The 15,582-nt window shown below is 45.9% G+C and overlaps 1 protein-coding gene across 1 annotated transcript in view; it reads left to right on the top strand.

The window, feature by feature from the left end:
• LOC122937764 (C-type lectin domain family 10 member A-like) overlaps window positions 1-15,582 on the top strand; it is a 57,542-nt gene that overhangs the window by 22,028 nt on the left and 19,932 nt on the right. Inside the window, exons 3-4 of the mRNA XM_044292797.1 lie at window positions 8,931-9,020; window positions 9,253-9,555. Of these exons, the coding sequence (XP_044148732.1) occupies window positions 8,931-9,020; window positions 9,253-9,555 (393 nt within the window). The remainder of the gene's footprint in view (window positions 1-8,930; window positions 9,021-9,252; window positions 9,556-15,582) is intronic.

The following is a 15,582-nucleotide window of genomic DNA, read 5'->3' as shown; positions in this document are numbered from 1 at the left end:
TACCAAGTCATCCAGGAGGGTGAGGTGGGACAAGCAGGGGCCATTGAGCCACCCTCTCTGCAGGGACCATTGTCCTCAGAGGGGGAGGTTGGCCTGGAAACTAAAGATGGGGAACAAAATAAGAAAAACAAGAAGAAAAGCAAAAACAGTGCTGAGAAGGAGATGGATTCATCCATCTCCAAAAAACCAAATAAAGATGCTTCCTCATCAGACTCTGGGACAGATGGGAAGAAGAAAGCTGTTTAACTTAATTATCCATGATGGCAGCACCCACTCCGTTGACGCTGGCATCCTTTAACATTGCCAGCATTAAGTTTGATGCAGCTAGGTTTGCAGCCTTTCATTTTCTCAGCCAGGTTGATACTGATATATAGTTTTTTTGTAGGAGACCTTACTGGTAGAATGCTGGTAGGATAATCGAGTTAGAAATAAGGAGGTGTTTATTCTTAGATGTTCTCATGAACGGATTAGAGTTGAGACTCATTAACATCTATGGTCCCCAAATTTGGACCGTAAAAGTCTCTTCATGAGAATTAAGCCTTTCCTTTTTACAGGTCAACAAGTTATCTTTGGAGGGGGCTTTAGACCCCAAGATACAGGAGGTTCCAGAGACAAGTTGACCTATGATGGTATATCTTAAAATAGTATAGTTGGTGAGGCTCGCCTGGTGGATATCCACATCTGGTATACCCCAGGCCACTCGGGTTTCACCTATCACATAGGAAATTGTAGGTCTAGAATAGACAGGTTTTATTTGAAGGAGGAAGCTATCTCTTCGCCAATGTCTGTCACTTAGGTAGAGTTCTCCGATAACTGTATGATTGTTTTCTCTGAATGTTGCAGAATCCCTTCAGATGGGAAGAGGTACAGTATATGTAGGCTGAATTCATCTCTCCTGGAAGAAGCAGAGATAAATTAAGACAGGCCTTTAATGATTTTCTTCAAAGCCGAGTACCTTTATTGGATTTTGGGGGCACTAAGTCAGAGTGGTGGGAGCTGTTCAAAGTGCGGGTGGCAAAGTATTTTCACCAGCTCTCGTGCTTCAGGTCTCTGAATAGGTACAGTAAATACCAGGTCCTTAGGAGGAAACTTGAGCATTTAGTCTTGACCGGAAATAGCCAAGAGGAAATCTCTGTAGTGAAATCTTTTCTGCGAAGATGCCAGTATGATAGACACGCATCTTTAGTTCTTGAGAGGGATTTCGGGAAATGCCGTTCGTCTAACCCCTACAGGAACTGTAAGATGTCAGTAAACAGTAAAGTGGTCGCAGGACTGTTTGACAGTACAGGCTCCCTGAATAGATCCAAATCAGGGATCCGTGAGGTTATCAGATCCTTCTACTCGCACCTTTTGAGAAAGAGGGATCTAGATTGAGATGAAGTCTCTGTTTTCCTGGCTGAAACCATCCCTTAACCAGGAGTAGACCCTTCTTGTGATGTTTTGACAGAATTGATCAAGGAAGAGGAAGTCAGACTTGCATTTGAAGAGCTTGTCCTCAAGAAATCACCAGGTCCAGATGGCTTAACATCTGAATTCTATAAGACCTTTAAAGGAACCTTAATTCCCCATTTGACTGTGGTCTTTAATGAGTGTCTTTCCTCGGGCACTCTCCCAAAGTCAATGAGGAGGTCTGCCTTGATTATTTTGTCAAAGGGTAAGGATTCAACATTCATTGAGAATTGGAGTTCCATAGCGCTCCTCAACACGGACAGAAAGATTCTGTCAAAAGTAATGTTTAATCTGCTGGTAAAGTTTGCACCCCGGCTCCTTTCATCAGCCCAGTATTGCTCTGTGCCAGGCCGCAGTACTTTTAGTGCTGTGCTCTGTGTCCGAGGGGCAGTGGAGCAGAGTAATGCAGGCTGCTGGAAGAGGTACACACTGTCCAGGCTAAAGCTTTTGACCGGGTGAACTATGAGTACCTCTGGTCTGTCCTTCTGAGGTACGGCCTACCTGGGGGAGTTTGTCAATTGGCTTCAGACTTTGTATACTGGGGCAGAGACTTTCTCGTTGGTGAACGATTGGGTTGGAACCCCCTTTGAGGTTGGGTCTGGTGTCTGGCAGGGGTGTCCTTTGCTATATGTTTTGTGATTGATCCCTTTTCTTAGAAGGATTGATCGTGGGCCATTGAGATGAACCAAAAGCCACTCAGAGGGTGGTTGCATACAAAGACGTCACTATCCTTGTGTCCTTGAGAGGGGTGGCAGAGTGGGTGATATATGAAGTGCAATGTTAATCAGAAGCATCTGGGTCCAAGATTAATCGGGATAAGTGTGAAAGTCTCTGACTTAGAGGAGGAGATCCTGATTTCACTCTCCCAGCCACCCTTCCTGAGCCTCAGGAATCTACTAAAATCTTAGGCAGTGAATTTTATCCCGGGTGTTTACCCAATGAAAAACTGGGAGGGTAGGCCGAAAATAGCAGCTCAGAAGGAAGGTCAGTGGAAGGGTTGGTCTTTGACCCTTCGGGAAAGGGTTCACTTGATCAAGGCTTATCTGTTATCATTGTTAATATACATGGGCAGTGTATGTATTTTGCCAGAACCTCTGTGGACTCAGGTCTATATCCTATTTTTGCAGCTGTATGGGGGAATAGGCTTAACCTAACCAAAGAGGGGGGGGGGCTTACCTACTGAAAAGACTAGAAGGGTTAGGTATGGTTAACCCTGTGGTGTTCCTTGTGAACACCTTTGTTAAGATGAACCTGGCAAACTTCTGGCAAGAGAGGGCTCTTCTATGGATATCCTCCTGTAGGGGATGGTTTGGGCCTTTTTTTTTTTCCAGAAATGGGAGATTGGAGGGCAAGTGAAAGACTTGCGTACACCCATTGACATCTCCCGGCGTATGCCGCCCCGGTTTTGAAGATGATTTGTCAGTGGGGTCTAGAGGTGTGGGAGATCAAGACCTTGTCAAGAAAGTTACTTTAGAGTAGGGTTTTGTTAACCCATTTTCCAGAAGCCACTGGTGCTCAAAGACTGCCCAAGTGAGGTCCTCGAGGTGGGATTAAAACTTTGGAATTCAATGAGGATCCACCAGAAGTATTGGGATCTGGCTTTGCGCTGCTTCCATTGGAGGTTCTTTCTAAAGGGCAACTTAAAGTGAAAAAGGTTGTCCTCGAGAGGATTGTGACAAGATGTTGGAAAGCACGGAGCACTTCCTGCTTAGTTGCCCTTTTAATACAGAGGTATACAAACAGGTGGGCTCTTCCATCGGCTGGCCTGGTCTAACTGACCTCTCTTATGCGGAGTGGACCATGGTTCATTCAGAGGTCTGGGTGGTAGGGATTGATGCACTTAATTTCTAGTTAGCATAGTGGTTAGGCATTTCATATGGAATGCACGGTGCTTAGTTTCTACTCAGAAAAAAAATCCTCCTCGTGGAAGAGGTTTGTAGCAACATTATGGGTGACCTGGTGAAGGTCCGCTCTTTGGAGATTGAAAGGTTAGGTCTAAAGCCTCTCGCCTTTGAAGGGGATTTTTCCTTTCGGGTTCCCTGACTGAGTAGCCCTCCTTGTGAGTGGTTGGGGGTTCCTTTTTCTTTGCCCGTTTGGTGGATGGTGTCTGTGCTCTGCATGGCACCCTTTACTGAGATTAGGGTCAGAGTTAGAAATAGAATCAGGGATAGTTTTTTTGTAGGGTCAGTGTTAGGGATAGGAGTAGGGTTCAGGATCAGGGTGAGTGTTGTGGCGGGCATGGGTCTTGTCTTCTAAATGTGCACTGGAGGGGTTTCCCTGTTCCACTTTCTCTGCTGGTGGGCTGGCATGTCACTATTAGAATTTTGTTTTGTTTTATTGAAGATTACTTTCTTTACTGAGAGAGTAGTGGATGCATGGAATAGCCTTCCTGCAGAAGTAGAAGCTGAAAATACAGTGAAGGAGTTTAAGCATGCATGGGATAGGCATAAGGCCATCCTTCATATAAGATAGGGCCAGGGGCTATCCATAGTATTCAGTATATTGGGCAGACTAGATGGGCCAAATGGTTCTTATCTGCCGACACATTCTATGTTTCTATGTTTCTATTAATGGCATGATAAATGGGAGGTCGGCCTTTATATATCTGTTACATAGTGATGTGGGAGGGAACACCACACCGACAACAGGAGGGAAGGGAAAAGGATCTAGACCTCAAAGCTAGGGAAAGGGAAACGGTCACCACCTAAGGAAACCCTAATCCTAGCCCTGACTCCTATCCGTATGAACAGACCTTGAGGGTAGGAATGTTCATACACTGGAACCTATGACCCTGGAAACCTTGAATAGCCGTGGAGTATTGTCTGTCTGGGCTTGAGACTGCCTGTTCCTTCCAATATGAAGGAACAAGCGTCTCCATGAGGCCTAGTAACAAAAGACAGAGGGGAAAACATCAAAATATAAAAGGGAAGTAACACTTAACTTCTGAAGTAAATGGACGAGCAGGAACTCAGAAGAGGACCACACACCAGCACTTCCAATACCAAACTAAAGCTATCAACCACATAGCATGATGGGTGAAGCTAGACTAAATAGAGGAGTTGTAATGACCACTAAGCTACACCTGAGACAAGAGGTGTGTTCATACCAGCAACAACACTGAAAACAAGCGATACCAAAGAGGCTGTCAGATCACATCACGTGCAGCCAGTCTCTTAGATCTTCTGACACCTGTCACTATAGAGACCATGACAATATCAAAGTATACAGAATCACACCACATATACATAATATCATAAAGGGGAGGCCGACCTCTATATATCACAGTATACAGAATCACACCGCATATACATACCATCATACAAGGGAGGCCAGACTCTAAAAATCACAGTATACAGAATCACACCGTATATACATAACATCGTACATAGGAGGCCGACCTCTATATATCACAGTATACAGAATCACATCGCATATACATAACATCGTACATAGGAGGCCGGCCTCTATATATCACAGTATACAGAATCACATGGTATATAGATAACATTGTACATAGGAGGCCGGATTCTATATATCACAGTACACAGAAACACAACCCGTATACATAACATCATACACAGGAGGTCGGCCTCTATATATCACAATATACAGAATCACACTGCATATACATAACATCGTACACGGGAGGTCGGCCTCTATATATCACAATATACAGAATCACACCACATATACATAACATCGTACACGGGAGGTCGGCCTCTATATAGCACAGTATACAGAATCACTCTGCATATACATAACATCATACAGGGGAGGCCAGCCTCTATATATCACAGTATACACAATCACTCTGCATATACATAGCATCATACAGGGGAGGCTGGCCTCTATATATCACAGTATACACAATCACTCTGCATATACATAGCATCATACAGGGGAGGCTGGCCTCTATATATCACAGTATACACAATCACTCCGCATATACATAGCATCATACAGGGGAGGCTGGCCTCTATCACAGACTATGACAGATCACAGTCTTTTGAACTTTAATGTATCTTCTCTCTCTTGAATGCTCAGCAGCTCAACTTTGTGGGTAATCTTTTCTCTGCACACGGTGTGTCCTTTCGCAGTCCCTGAAGCTCCTCTGGAGTGTTATGCTACATGGCCATTGTATCCCCTGGGTCCCTGCCTCGCCACATGGTCCCGGCCACACACTGACACACTTCCTGCTTCACAGCTGTTTATATAATCTCTCACTCTACAGGGACCTGTAGTAACATTGTAGACATGTTCAATACATGGAGCTAGATCGGAGTGGATGGACAGTAACTCCCAGAGGAGGGGGGGATCGAGGAGACTGTGAAGTCTTAAAGGGGCAGTATTACTTCCTCACACAGGTTTATTGGTAACGTTTCAAGATTTCCCATTAGTCCAATTGAAATTCAATTATCCGAATCCCCTACAAGAAGTGATAAGACGGTGCGGACGGTGACATAGTGCCGCCTCATGCTGAAATCATTGTCTTTGATTGTGAAAGATTATTTTTTAGAATGTTAATAGTAACTACAAAAGTCCAAAAACTTCCCAAAGTGACCCCAAAGTGGGTGTAATAAAGTGATCATGCAGTCAGTCTGTCATGTAATCTATGGGATTAGGATGGGTGGTGGTATCGCTGTGGCAGCCACCGGTGTGGTGGTGGCATATTTGACATATTAAAAGGTCAAGTAATTCCAAGTGTCCAAAACCTTTGCTTGTCCGATTGGGCCATTTCCAAGGGCCACAGTTAGACCCGAGGGGATATTTGTATCTGAGATATAGATGGCATGTCAAGTGTACAGTTGTGTTCAAAATAATAGCAGTGTGTTTAAAAATGTGAATAAAGCTCAGAATCCTTCTAATAGCTTTTATTTCCATCCACACGGATGCATTGGGGACACTACACATTCTAGTCCAAATCAAAACATGAAGAAAAATATATCAAATTTGTTTGAATATTAGACTGTTCAAAAAAATAGCAGTGTTTGTCTTCTTTACAAACTCAAACATTCACTCTATAAACTGAGAAATGTCTGAAGATTTTCTCTCCTCTGAATCCCGTCACTGATACTCCGTTGTATAACCGCTGTCTCTGAGACCTGCTTGACGTCTGTGCTGCTCGGAGTCACCACCTTCTGCCCCTGTGACCAGGTATTCCGGCCCCGGATGATTGGACTACATTCCCCAGTTCTTCTCTATTTCTTGGTTTTGCCCCAGAAACTGCATTTTTGATGTCACCCACAAGTTTCCTATTGGATTAGGATCCGGGGATCGGGCCGGCCGCTCCATAACGTCAGTCTTGTTTTTCTGGAACCAAGATGTTGCCCGTTTACTGGTGTGTTTGGGGTCGTTGTCCTGTTGGAGCACCCATGTCAAGGGCATTTCCTCTTCAGCATAAGGCAGCAGGACCTCTTCCAGTATTCTGATGGATTCACACTGATCCGTGATCCCTGGTCTGCGATAAATAGGCCCCGTAGTCTGAGACACATCCCCGTATCATGATGCCTGCCCACCATGCTTCGCTGTCTTCACAGTCTACTGGGGCTGAATTCAGTGTTTGGGGGTCGTCTGACAAACTGTCTCCGGCCACTAGAACCATCTCACTTCCATCAGTCCACAGAATGTCTCTTCAGGCCGTCAATGGGCTCTTTGGCAAATTGTAACCTCTTCAGCCCACGTCTTGTTTTCAGCAGTGGGACTTTCCGGGGGCTTCTTGCAGATCGCTCGGCTTCACATAGGCGTCTTCTCATTGTAACAGGACTCACAGGGAACTGTACACCTTGTTTCATCTTCCTGGAGCTGATTGTTGGCCGAGTCCTCGCCATTTTGGCTCTTCTTCGAATGGTAGTTTTTTGCTTTCTTCCACGTCTTTCAGGTTGGTTGCCATTTTAAAATATATATAGACCACGGCACTCAAAATAAGGTTATCAAAAATTAATTCATTTATTAATTGTCCATCCCAGGTAGGATCATTTATAGTGCAAATGGCCATTTGCACTATAAATGATCCTACCTGGGATGGACAATTAATAAATGAATTAATTTTTGATAACCTTATTTTGAGTGCCGTGGTCTATATATATTTTATTTGACCTTTTCCACTGAGCACCAACCGCGACACATAAGGAGTGCCATCCACTATAATTCTTCGGTTGCCATTTTAAAGCATTTGTGATCATTTTAGCCGAGCAGCCGATCATTTTCTGCACTTCTTTATATTCTTTCCCCTCTCCAATCAACTTTTTAATCAAGGTACGCTGTTCTTCTGAACAATGTCTGGAACGACCCAGTTTCCTCAGAATTTCAGAGAGCAATGCACTGTAACCAGCAGGTAAAACATTTGCTGCCTTCCTTTGTTAAATAAGGGCAATAATTGCCACCTGTTTTTCAAAGAATTAATGACCTCACTCATTGAACTCCACACTGCTATTTTTTTGAACATGTCCCTTTCAATTAGTGATTGAATTACAGAGAATCAGCAACATGCATGGCATGACTGTTGGGTCTGTTGGGTTTCTATTATTCTACTACACCTGCTAGTAAATTATCTGTCATGTAGAAATTAGTGATGAGCGGCAGGGGTCATATTCGAATTCGTGATATTTCGCAAATATTTTTTAGAATATTCGTTGAATATTCAAAAATTCGAAAATTCACGATTTTTTTCTTGAAAAATCAGCAAGGTAATGATTGTGTAATATGCAAATTTTCGTAATTCGAATTTTCAGATTTGAATTTTATGGCGAATTTTTCAACTTACAACTATTAGACAAAGAAGATTATAGCACTATATTAGCTAAATTGCTCTATATTAGTTTTTTTCGAATATTCGCTATATTGCTATAACTTTGTTTTATCGAATATTCGTAATATTCTAATACAAGAATATATAGCAATATAGCGAATATTTGAAAAAACGAATATAGAGCAAAATTGGCAAACACTACTACTCCTGAAGTCAAGTATATTGCAGCCTTCTTATTGGCCCACAAGCTAGAAGCAGGAAGGGATCATGTGTACTGATAAAAAATCAAATTAAAAAAAAAAAGGGAAAAAAATTGAATATTCGAAATTACGAATATATATAACTATATTCGAAATTTTCGAAGTACCTATATTCGCAATAAAAATTCGAAATTCGAATATTCGTGATCAACACTAGTAGAAATATAATTTCTACCAAAAACATTGATTGATCAGGTTAGTGATGTCTGACTGCTATTATTTTGAACACAACTGTATATGGTCATTTCTGACACGGTTTGGTACACTGTAGCTTCTTCTTGCCTATTTGGCAGTCAAGAAAGGAGATGTGCCAGTGCGCAACCTCTGGTATGGCTTACAGAAGTGAACAGCTGAGTATTCCACAGCACCCACGTATTACAATGGAGAGAGCAACCACCACAGCCCCACCTCATCTATAATTCCAAGTGGCCTTGTGCCCATTCCTGCTTCCAGTAACCATCTCTATTTTTTAGGGTTCAGACACTGGGCTCCACACTCAGCTCTTCTGCTCTTGCTGCTTTGTCTTCTACTTTCTGCAATCACCATTGAAAGGACAATGAAATGTAAGTGAAAACCCAATAAGAATGTGTCAAGCTCCTGAATCTAAAAACCTAGAAATAGAAAACCTAGAAATTAAAAACCTCCTGAGATACCGTCACCCATGATCTAGATCTGCATCCAGTCTGAGGTCAATACCTGTAATGGGGGTGAAACGGCGGCCATTGGGCCATTTATCAGATGATCAGTTTTCCTGTTGATTGTGATAGAGCATTGACCAGGGTTCTGCTCCCACAGACCTCCATGTGGCCAGTGACCTCCAGGCTCTTGCTGCAACTCACCAAGCAATGAACGAAAGTCTACTAATGAATCTGCAGAGCAAGGAGCACATTCTGACCACCCTGCAGAAGGATCTGAAAAATACTGAGGAAAGGGTAAAGGAACTAACCCAAGGAACACAGGACCTCACCTCTGCATTGGAAAGAACTAAAGACCAGCTTCAGACCGAAAAAAACATGAAAAATGAAGCTCAGACTAAGCTAGAAAGAGCGGAGAAGACGCTGAGAGAAGCACAGGCAAACCTAAGTCAGCGGGAAAAAGGTAGGTGGTTGGGTGATGGGGCACTAATGCTACAGAAGAGACTTACCTGATGACAGAACAGATAAGGAGGGCTTATACACAGATCCAAACCCTCCATGACACCTGAGGGGCAGCGTTCTGTGGTTATCTCTAGCACTGGCTTTGTATATGTTGGTCTCCAACCTGCATCCCAGGTCTATAGGAATGCCGAGTGGTGTGGTGCAGCCTTAACAGTCTCTGTGTGTCACGGTGCTCCTACCTGGATACCGTCGATACCTGGGGCTTGGCTCTGAAGCAATAAAGGGCATGAGTAATGGTGGAGCTGGCGAATAAGTTGAGTCCAGACTCTTATAAAGTACGACAGCTTTACTTGCATCAACTTGTATCCAGACAAGATTCAGGCTTTCTCTTGGTTCCAGCAGGCTTTGGCATAAACTGGTAAGCAAACTTGATAACTCTGTTTACTCTCTCTGCCGAGCTAAACTCAGCTTTAGGCCCCCTGCACACAAACGTGTGCTTACCGTTGCCGTATTGCGGACCGCATTTGCAGGTCCGCAATACAGGGGTGCCGTTCCGTGGGCATTCCGCATCACGGCTGCGGACCCCTTCACTTGAAAGGGTCCGCAAATCCGGAGATGCGGAATGTGTGGAACGGAAGCACGGAACAGAACCCTACGGAAGCACTACGGAGTGCTTCCGCGGGGTTTCGTCCCGTACTTCCGTTCTGCAAAAAGATAGAACATGTCCTATCTTTTTGCAGAACGGCCGGATCGTGGAACCATTCAAGTGAATGGGTCCGCGATCCGCTGCGGCTGCCCCGCGGACTGTGTTCGTCCATTGCGGCCCGCATTTTGCGGGCTGCAGCACGACCACGGGGTGCACACGTTCGTGTGCAAGGGGCCTTAGTCTAGTAGCTGGACTTCAGGACTGTTTTGGCATTTCTGGAGTGGGGTGCTTTTGGCTGCTGACCCCGTCGCAATATTCGGTCTGTAGATCTGTAAGGAGTCATGGTGCTCTATGAGCTACTTTCCTCTGGAGAGACTCCTGCTGCAGAACTTCCCCTCACTGCTATATCTTGGCACACCTTTTCATCTCCACTGTCTAGACCAGTGATGGCTAACCTTGGCACTCCAGCTGTGGTAAAACTACAACTCCCAAGATGCCCCCCTTGCTTGGCTGCTCTCAGAACTCTGTAGAAATAAATTGAGTATGCTGGGAGTCATAGTTTCACCACAGCTGGAATGCCAAGGTTAACTATCACTGGTCTAGACTATACTGGAATAAACTAGAACTGCAACCCCTCCCTTTGGTAGGAAACAGGACTGGCTCACTTCTGCCTAAAAGGGGGAGAATGGACTGGTAAGTTCCATTCTATCTAAGGATCTCTCTCTGCCAGATACACACCGTCATCTGCTGGACAACCAGGAACATTACATGAACATTACCGTTTCAGAGAAATATTATCAATGCAGACAAAGGACCTGGAATAAGTACACAGATGACATTGTGGTTAGCAGTTAAAGACACTAGTAGGGTGTAGGAATGGAAATACCACTCTGGGGTATTACACATGCAGCTGAACAGTACCTTTAACCTAATAAGGACCATGAGGAGATGCACCTGAGCCCAGGAGCCTGATGGGGCCCCATATGTGGAGACCAGTAGTGTAAATGAAACATGATAGGTGGAGGGCTCTGGAGGACCATACATATAGGTAATGTAGGGCCAGACGTAGGGGCAGTGGTCCAACCTCTATAGGACCCAGCAGCCACCTACAGCAGATCAGCTCTGCCAGGGACTATTGTGATGCCCCCTCTATACGTATAATTGGCCATTCTCTTATTTGCCGCAGTCCTTTCATGGTTCATGTTGTCAAATAAGAAGAACCGTCCGTCTTGCCCATTGCAACCAATTGCACAGGAATTTTCGATTTTCCAGAGCAGTTTAGGAAGCTGAGCTCTGATTGGTAGATTTTGGCGGGGCAGTTATGATGAATACAGGTCGGTATAGACTCGGGTGATTGAGGCGGCTATGCCGGTGGTTCGGGTTGCTGCTGCAGTGTGTTTTTTTATTTACTGTGAAAATGCGATGTAGTTTTAGGTCAAATTTATGCAGAATTCTAGAAGTTCAGAAGGCTTCACAAACGTTCCAGCACCACTGAAGTGTTACTGCCCTTTCCTGACGAGGCGAGTTTCAGTTTTTGCATCTTCGTCTTTCACTCCCTGTCTTCCCAGAGCCATGCATTTTATATTTTTCAGTTCTCATAGCTGTATGAGGGCTTGTTTTTAGCAGGACAAATTGTACTTTCTAATGCCACCATTTAATATTGCATAGGATGTAGTGAGAAGTGGGTAAAAAAATCCAAAAGGGGTGGAATTGGAAAAAAAAGCAATTCTGCTAGTTTTACGGGTCCCTTTTTTTTACAGCGTTCACTATGTGCTAAAACTGACTTGTGCTCTTCATTCTCCAGGTCAGTAGGAATCCGGCGATTCCACATATGTGTAGTTTTTCTTGAGTTTTGAAACTGAAAAAAAAAAAGTTAAAAAAAAAGTTTTTCTTTCTTATTCATTTTCTGACCCCTATAACTTTTTTGTAGTTATGTTTGCAGAGCTGTATGAGGGCTAATTTTTTTGTGGGGCGATCTGTACTTTACGTTGTCTGGGGTGTGTCTGACTTTTCAAGGTGGGGCGCGGTGCGATGACGTCATCGCGAACACACACACGTGATGCCGCATATGCTGGGACAAAGTAAGACTCAGGCAGAGGCCTATGGCTTACATCATGGGACGCACACTGGCGGCAACACTGGCTGGACCTACAGTATAAATGGTGGGTAGGCTTTTTTTCTGCCAGACGCTGCAGACAGCAGAAGAAAACACCCTGTTTTTACGGACTGTCCATGAATCTACAGACGGTTGTAAACCGTGCTGCACAGTGATGATACCAGATGTACAGCGGCTGCTGATGTGCCTGTGCAATGATGATACCAGATGGACAGCGGCTGCTGATGTGCCTGTGCAATGATGATACCAGATGGACAGCTGCTGCTGATGTGCCTGTGCAGTGATGATACCAGATGTACAGCGGCTGCTGATGCGCCCGTGCAGTGATGATACCAGATGTACAGCGGCTGCTGATGTGCCTGTGCAGGGATGATACCAGATGAACAGCTGCTGCTGATGTGCCTGTGCAGTGATGATACCAGATGTACAGCAGCTGCTGATGTGCCTGTGCAGTGATGATATCAGAAGTACAGCGGCTGCTGATGCGCCTGTGCAGTGATGATACCAGATGAACAGCTGCTGCTGAAGTGCCTGTGCAGTGATGATACCAGATGTACAGCGGCTGCTGATGTGCCTGTGCAGTGATGATACCAGATGTACAGCGGCTGCTGATGCGCCTGTGCAGTGATGATACCAGATGTACAGCGGCTGCTGATGTGCCTGTGCAGGGATGATACCAGATGAACAGCTGCTGCTGATGTGCCTGTGCAGTGATGATACCAGAAGTACAGCGGCTGCTGATGCGCCTGTGCAGTAATAATACCAGATGAACAGCTGCTGCTGATGTGCCTGTGCAGTGATGATACCAGATGTACAGCAGCTGCTGATGTGCCTGTGCAGTGATGATACCAGATGTACAGCGGCTGCTGATGTGCCTGTGCAGTGATGATACCAGATGTACAGCGGCTGCTGATGTGCCTGTGCAGTGATGATACCAGATGGACAGCGGCTGCTGATGTGCCTGTGCAGTGATGATACCAGATGTACAGCGGCTGCTGATGTGCCTGTGCAGTGATGATACCAGATGTACAGCGGCTGCTGATGTGCCTGTGCAGGGATGATACCAGATGAACAGCTGCTGCTGATGTGCCTGTGCAGTGATGATACCAGATGTACAGCAGCTGCTGATGTGCCTGTGCAGTGATGATACCAGATGTACAGCAGCTGCTGATGTGCCTGTGCAGTGATGATATCAGAAGTACAGCGGCTGCTGATGCGCCTGTGCAGTGATGATACCAGATGAACAGCTGCTGCTGATGTGCCTGTGCAGTGATGATACCAGATGTACAGCAGCTGCTGATGTGCCTGTGCAGTGATGATACCAGATGTACAGCGGCTGCTGATGTGCCTGTGCAGTGATGATACCAGATGTACAGCGGCTGCTAATGTGCCTGTGCAGTGATGATACCAGATGTACAGCGGATGCTGATGTGCCTGTGCAGTGATGATACCAGATGTACAGCGGCTGCTGATGTGCCTGTGCAGTGATGATACCAGATGTAAAGTGGCTGCTGATGTGCCTGTGCAGTGATGATACCAGATGTACAGCGGCTGCTGATGTGCCTGTGCAGGGATGATACCAGATGAACAGCTGCTGCTGATGTGCCTGTGCAGTGATGATACCAGATGTACAGCAGCTGCTGATGTGCCTGTGCAGTGATGATACCAGATGTACAGCAGCTGCTGATGTGCCTGTGCAGTGATGATATCAGAAGTACAGCGGCTGCTGATGCGCCTGTGCAGTGATGATACCAGATGAACAGCTGCTGCTGATGTGCCTGTGCAGTGATGATACCAGATGTACAGCAGCTGCTGATGTGCCTGTGCAGTGATGATACCAGATGTACAGCGGCTGCTGATGTGCCTGTGCAGTGATGATACCAGATGTACAGCGGCTGCTGATGTGCCTGTGCAGTGATGATACCAGATGTACAGCGGCTGCTGATGTGCCTGTGCAGTGATGATACCAGATGTACAGCGGCTGCTGATGTGCCTGTGCAGTGATGATACCAGATGTACAGCAGCTGCTGATGTGCCTGTGCAGTGATGATACCAGATGTACAGCGGCTGCTGATGTGCCTGTGCAGTGATGATACCAGATGTACAGCGGCTGCTGATGTGCCTGTGCAGTGATGATACCAGATGTACAGCGGCTGCTGATGTGCCTGTGCAGTGATGATACCAGATGTACAATGGCTGCTGATGTGCCTGTGCAATGATGATACCAGATGGACAGCGGCTGCTGATGTGCCTGTGCAGTGATGATACCAGATGTACAGCGGCTGCTGATGTGCCTGTGCAGGGATGATACCAGATGTACAGCGGCTGCTGATGTGCCTGTGCAGTGATGATACCAGATGTACAGCGGCTGCTGATGCGCCTGTGCAGTGATGATACCAGATGTACAGCGGCTGCTGATGTGCCTGTGCAGTGATGATACCAGATGTACAGCGGCTGCTTATGTGCCTGTGCAGGGATGATACCAGATGAACAGCTGCTGCTGATGTGCCTGTGCAGTGATGATACCAGATGTACAGCAGCTGCTGATGTGCCTGTGCAGTGATGATACCAGATGTACAGCAGCTGCTGATGTGCCTGTGCAGTGATGATATCAGAAGTACAGCGGCTGCTGATGCGCCTGTGCAGTGATGATACCAGATGAACAGCTGCTGCTGATGTGCCTGTGCAGTGATGATACCAGATGTACAGCAGCTGCTGATGTGCCTGTGCAGTGATGATACCAGATGTACAGCGGCTGCTGATGTGCCTGTGCAGTGATGATACCAGATGTACAGCGGCTGCTGATGTGCCTGTGCAGTGATGATACCAGATGTACAGCAGCTGCTGATGTGCCTGTGCAGTGATGATACCAGATGTACAGCGGCTGCTGATGTGCCTGTGCAGTGATGATACCAGATGTACAGCGGCTGCTGATGTGCCTGTGCAGTGATGATACCAGATGTACAGCGGCTGCTGATGTGCCTGTGCAGGGATGATACCAGATGAACAGCTGCTGCTGATGTGCCTGTGCAGTGATGATACCAGATGTACAGCAGCTGCTGATGTGCCTGTGCAGTGATGATACCAGATGTACAGCAGCTGCTGATGTGCCTGTGCAGTGATGATATCAGAAGTACAGCGGCTGCTGATGCGCCTGTGCAGTGATGATACCAGATGAACAGCTGCTGCTGATGTGCCTGTGCAGTGATGATACCAGATGTACAGCAGCTGCTGATGTGCCTGTGCAGTGATGATACCAGATGTAC

Source organism: Bufo gargarizans, chromosome 1 (genome assembly GCF_014858855.1).
Source record: "Bufo gargarizans isolate SCDJY-AF-19 chromosome 1, ASM1485885v1, whole genome shotgun sequence".
Taxonomy (NCBI): domain Eukaryota; kingdom Metazoa; phylum Chordata; class Amphibia; order Anura; family Bufonidae; genus Bufo; species Bufo gargarizans.
The sequence above is the reverse complement of the archived record's forward strand: the minus strand, read 5'-3'. Positions and strand labels throughout refer to the sequence as shown.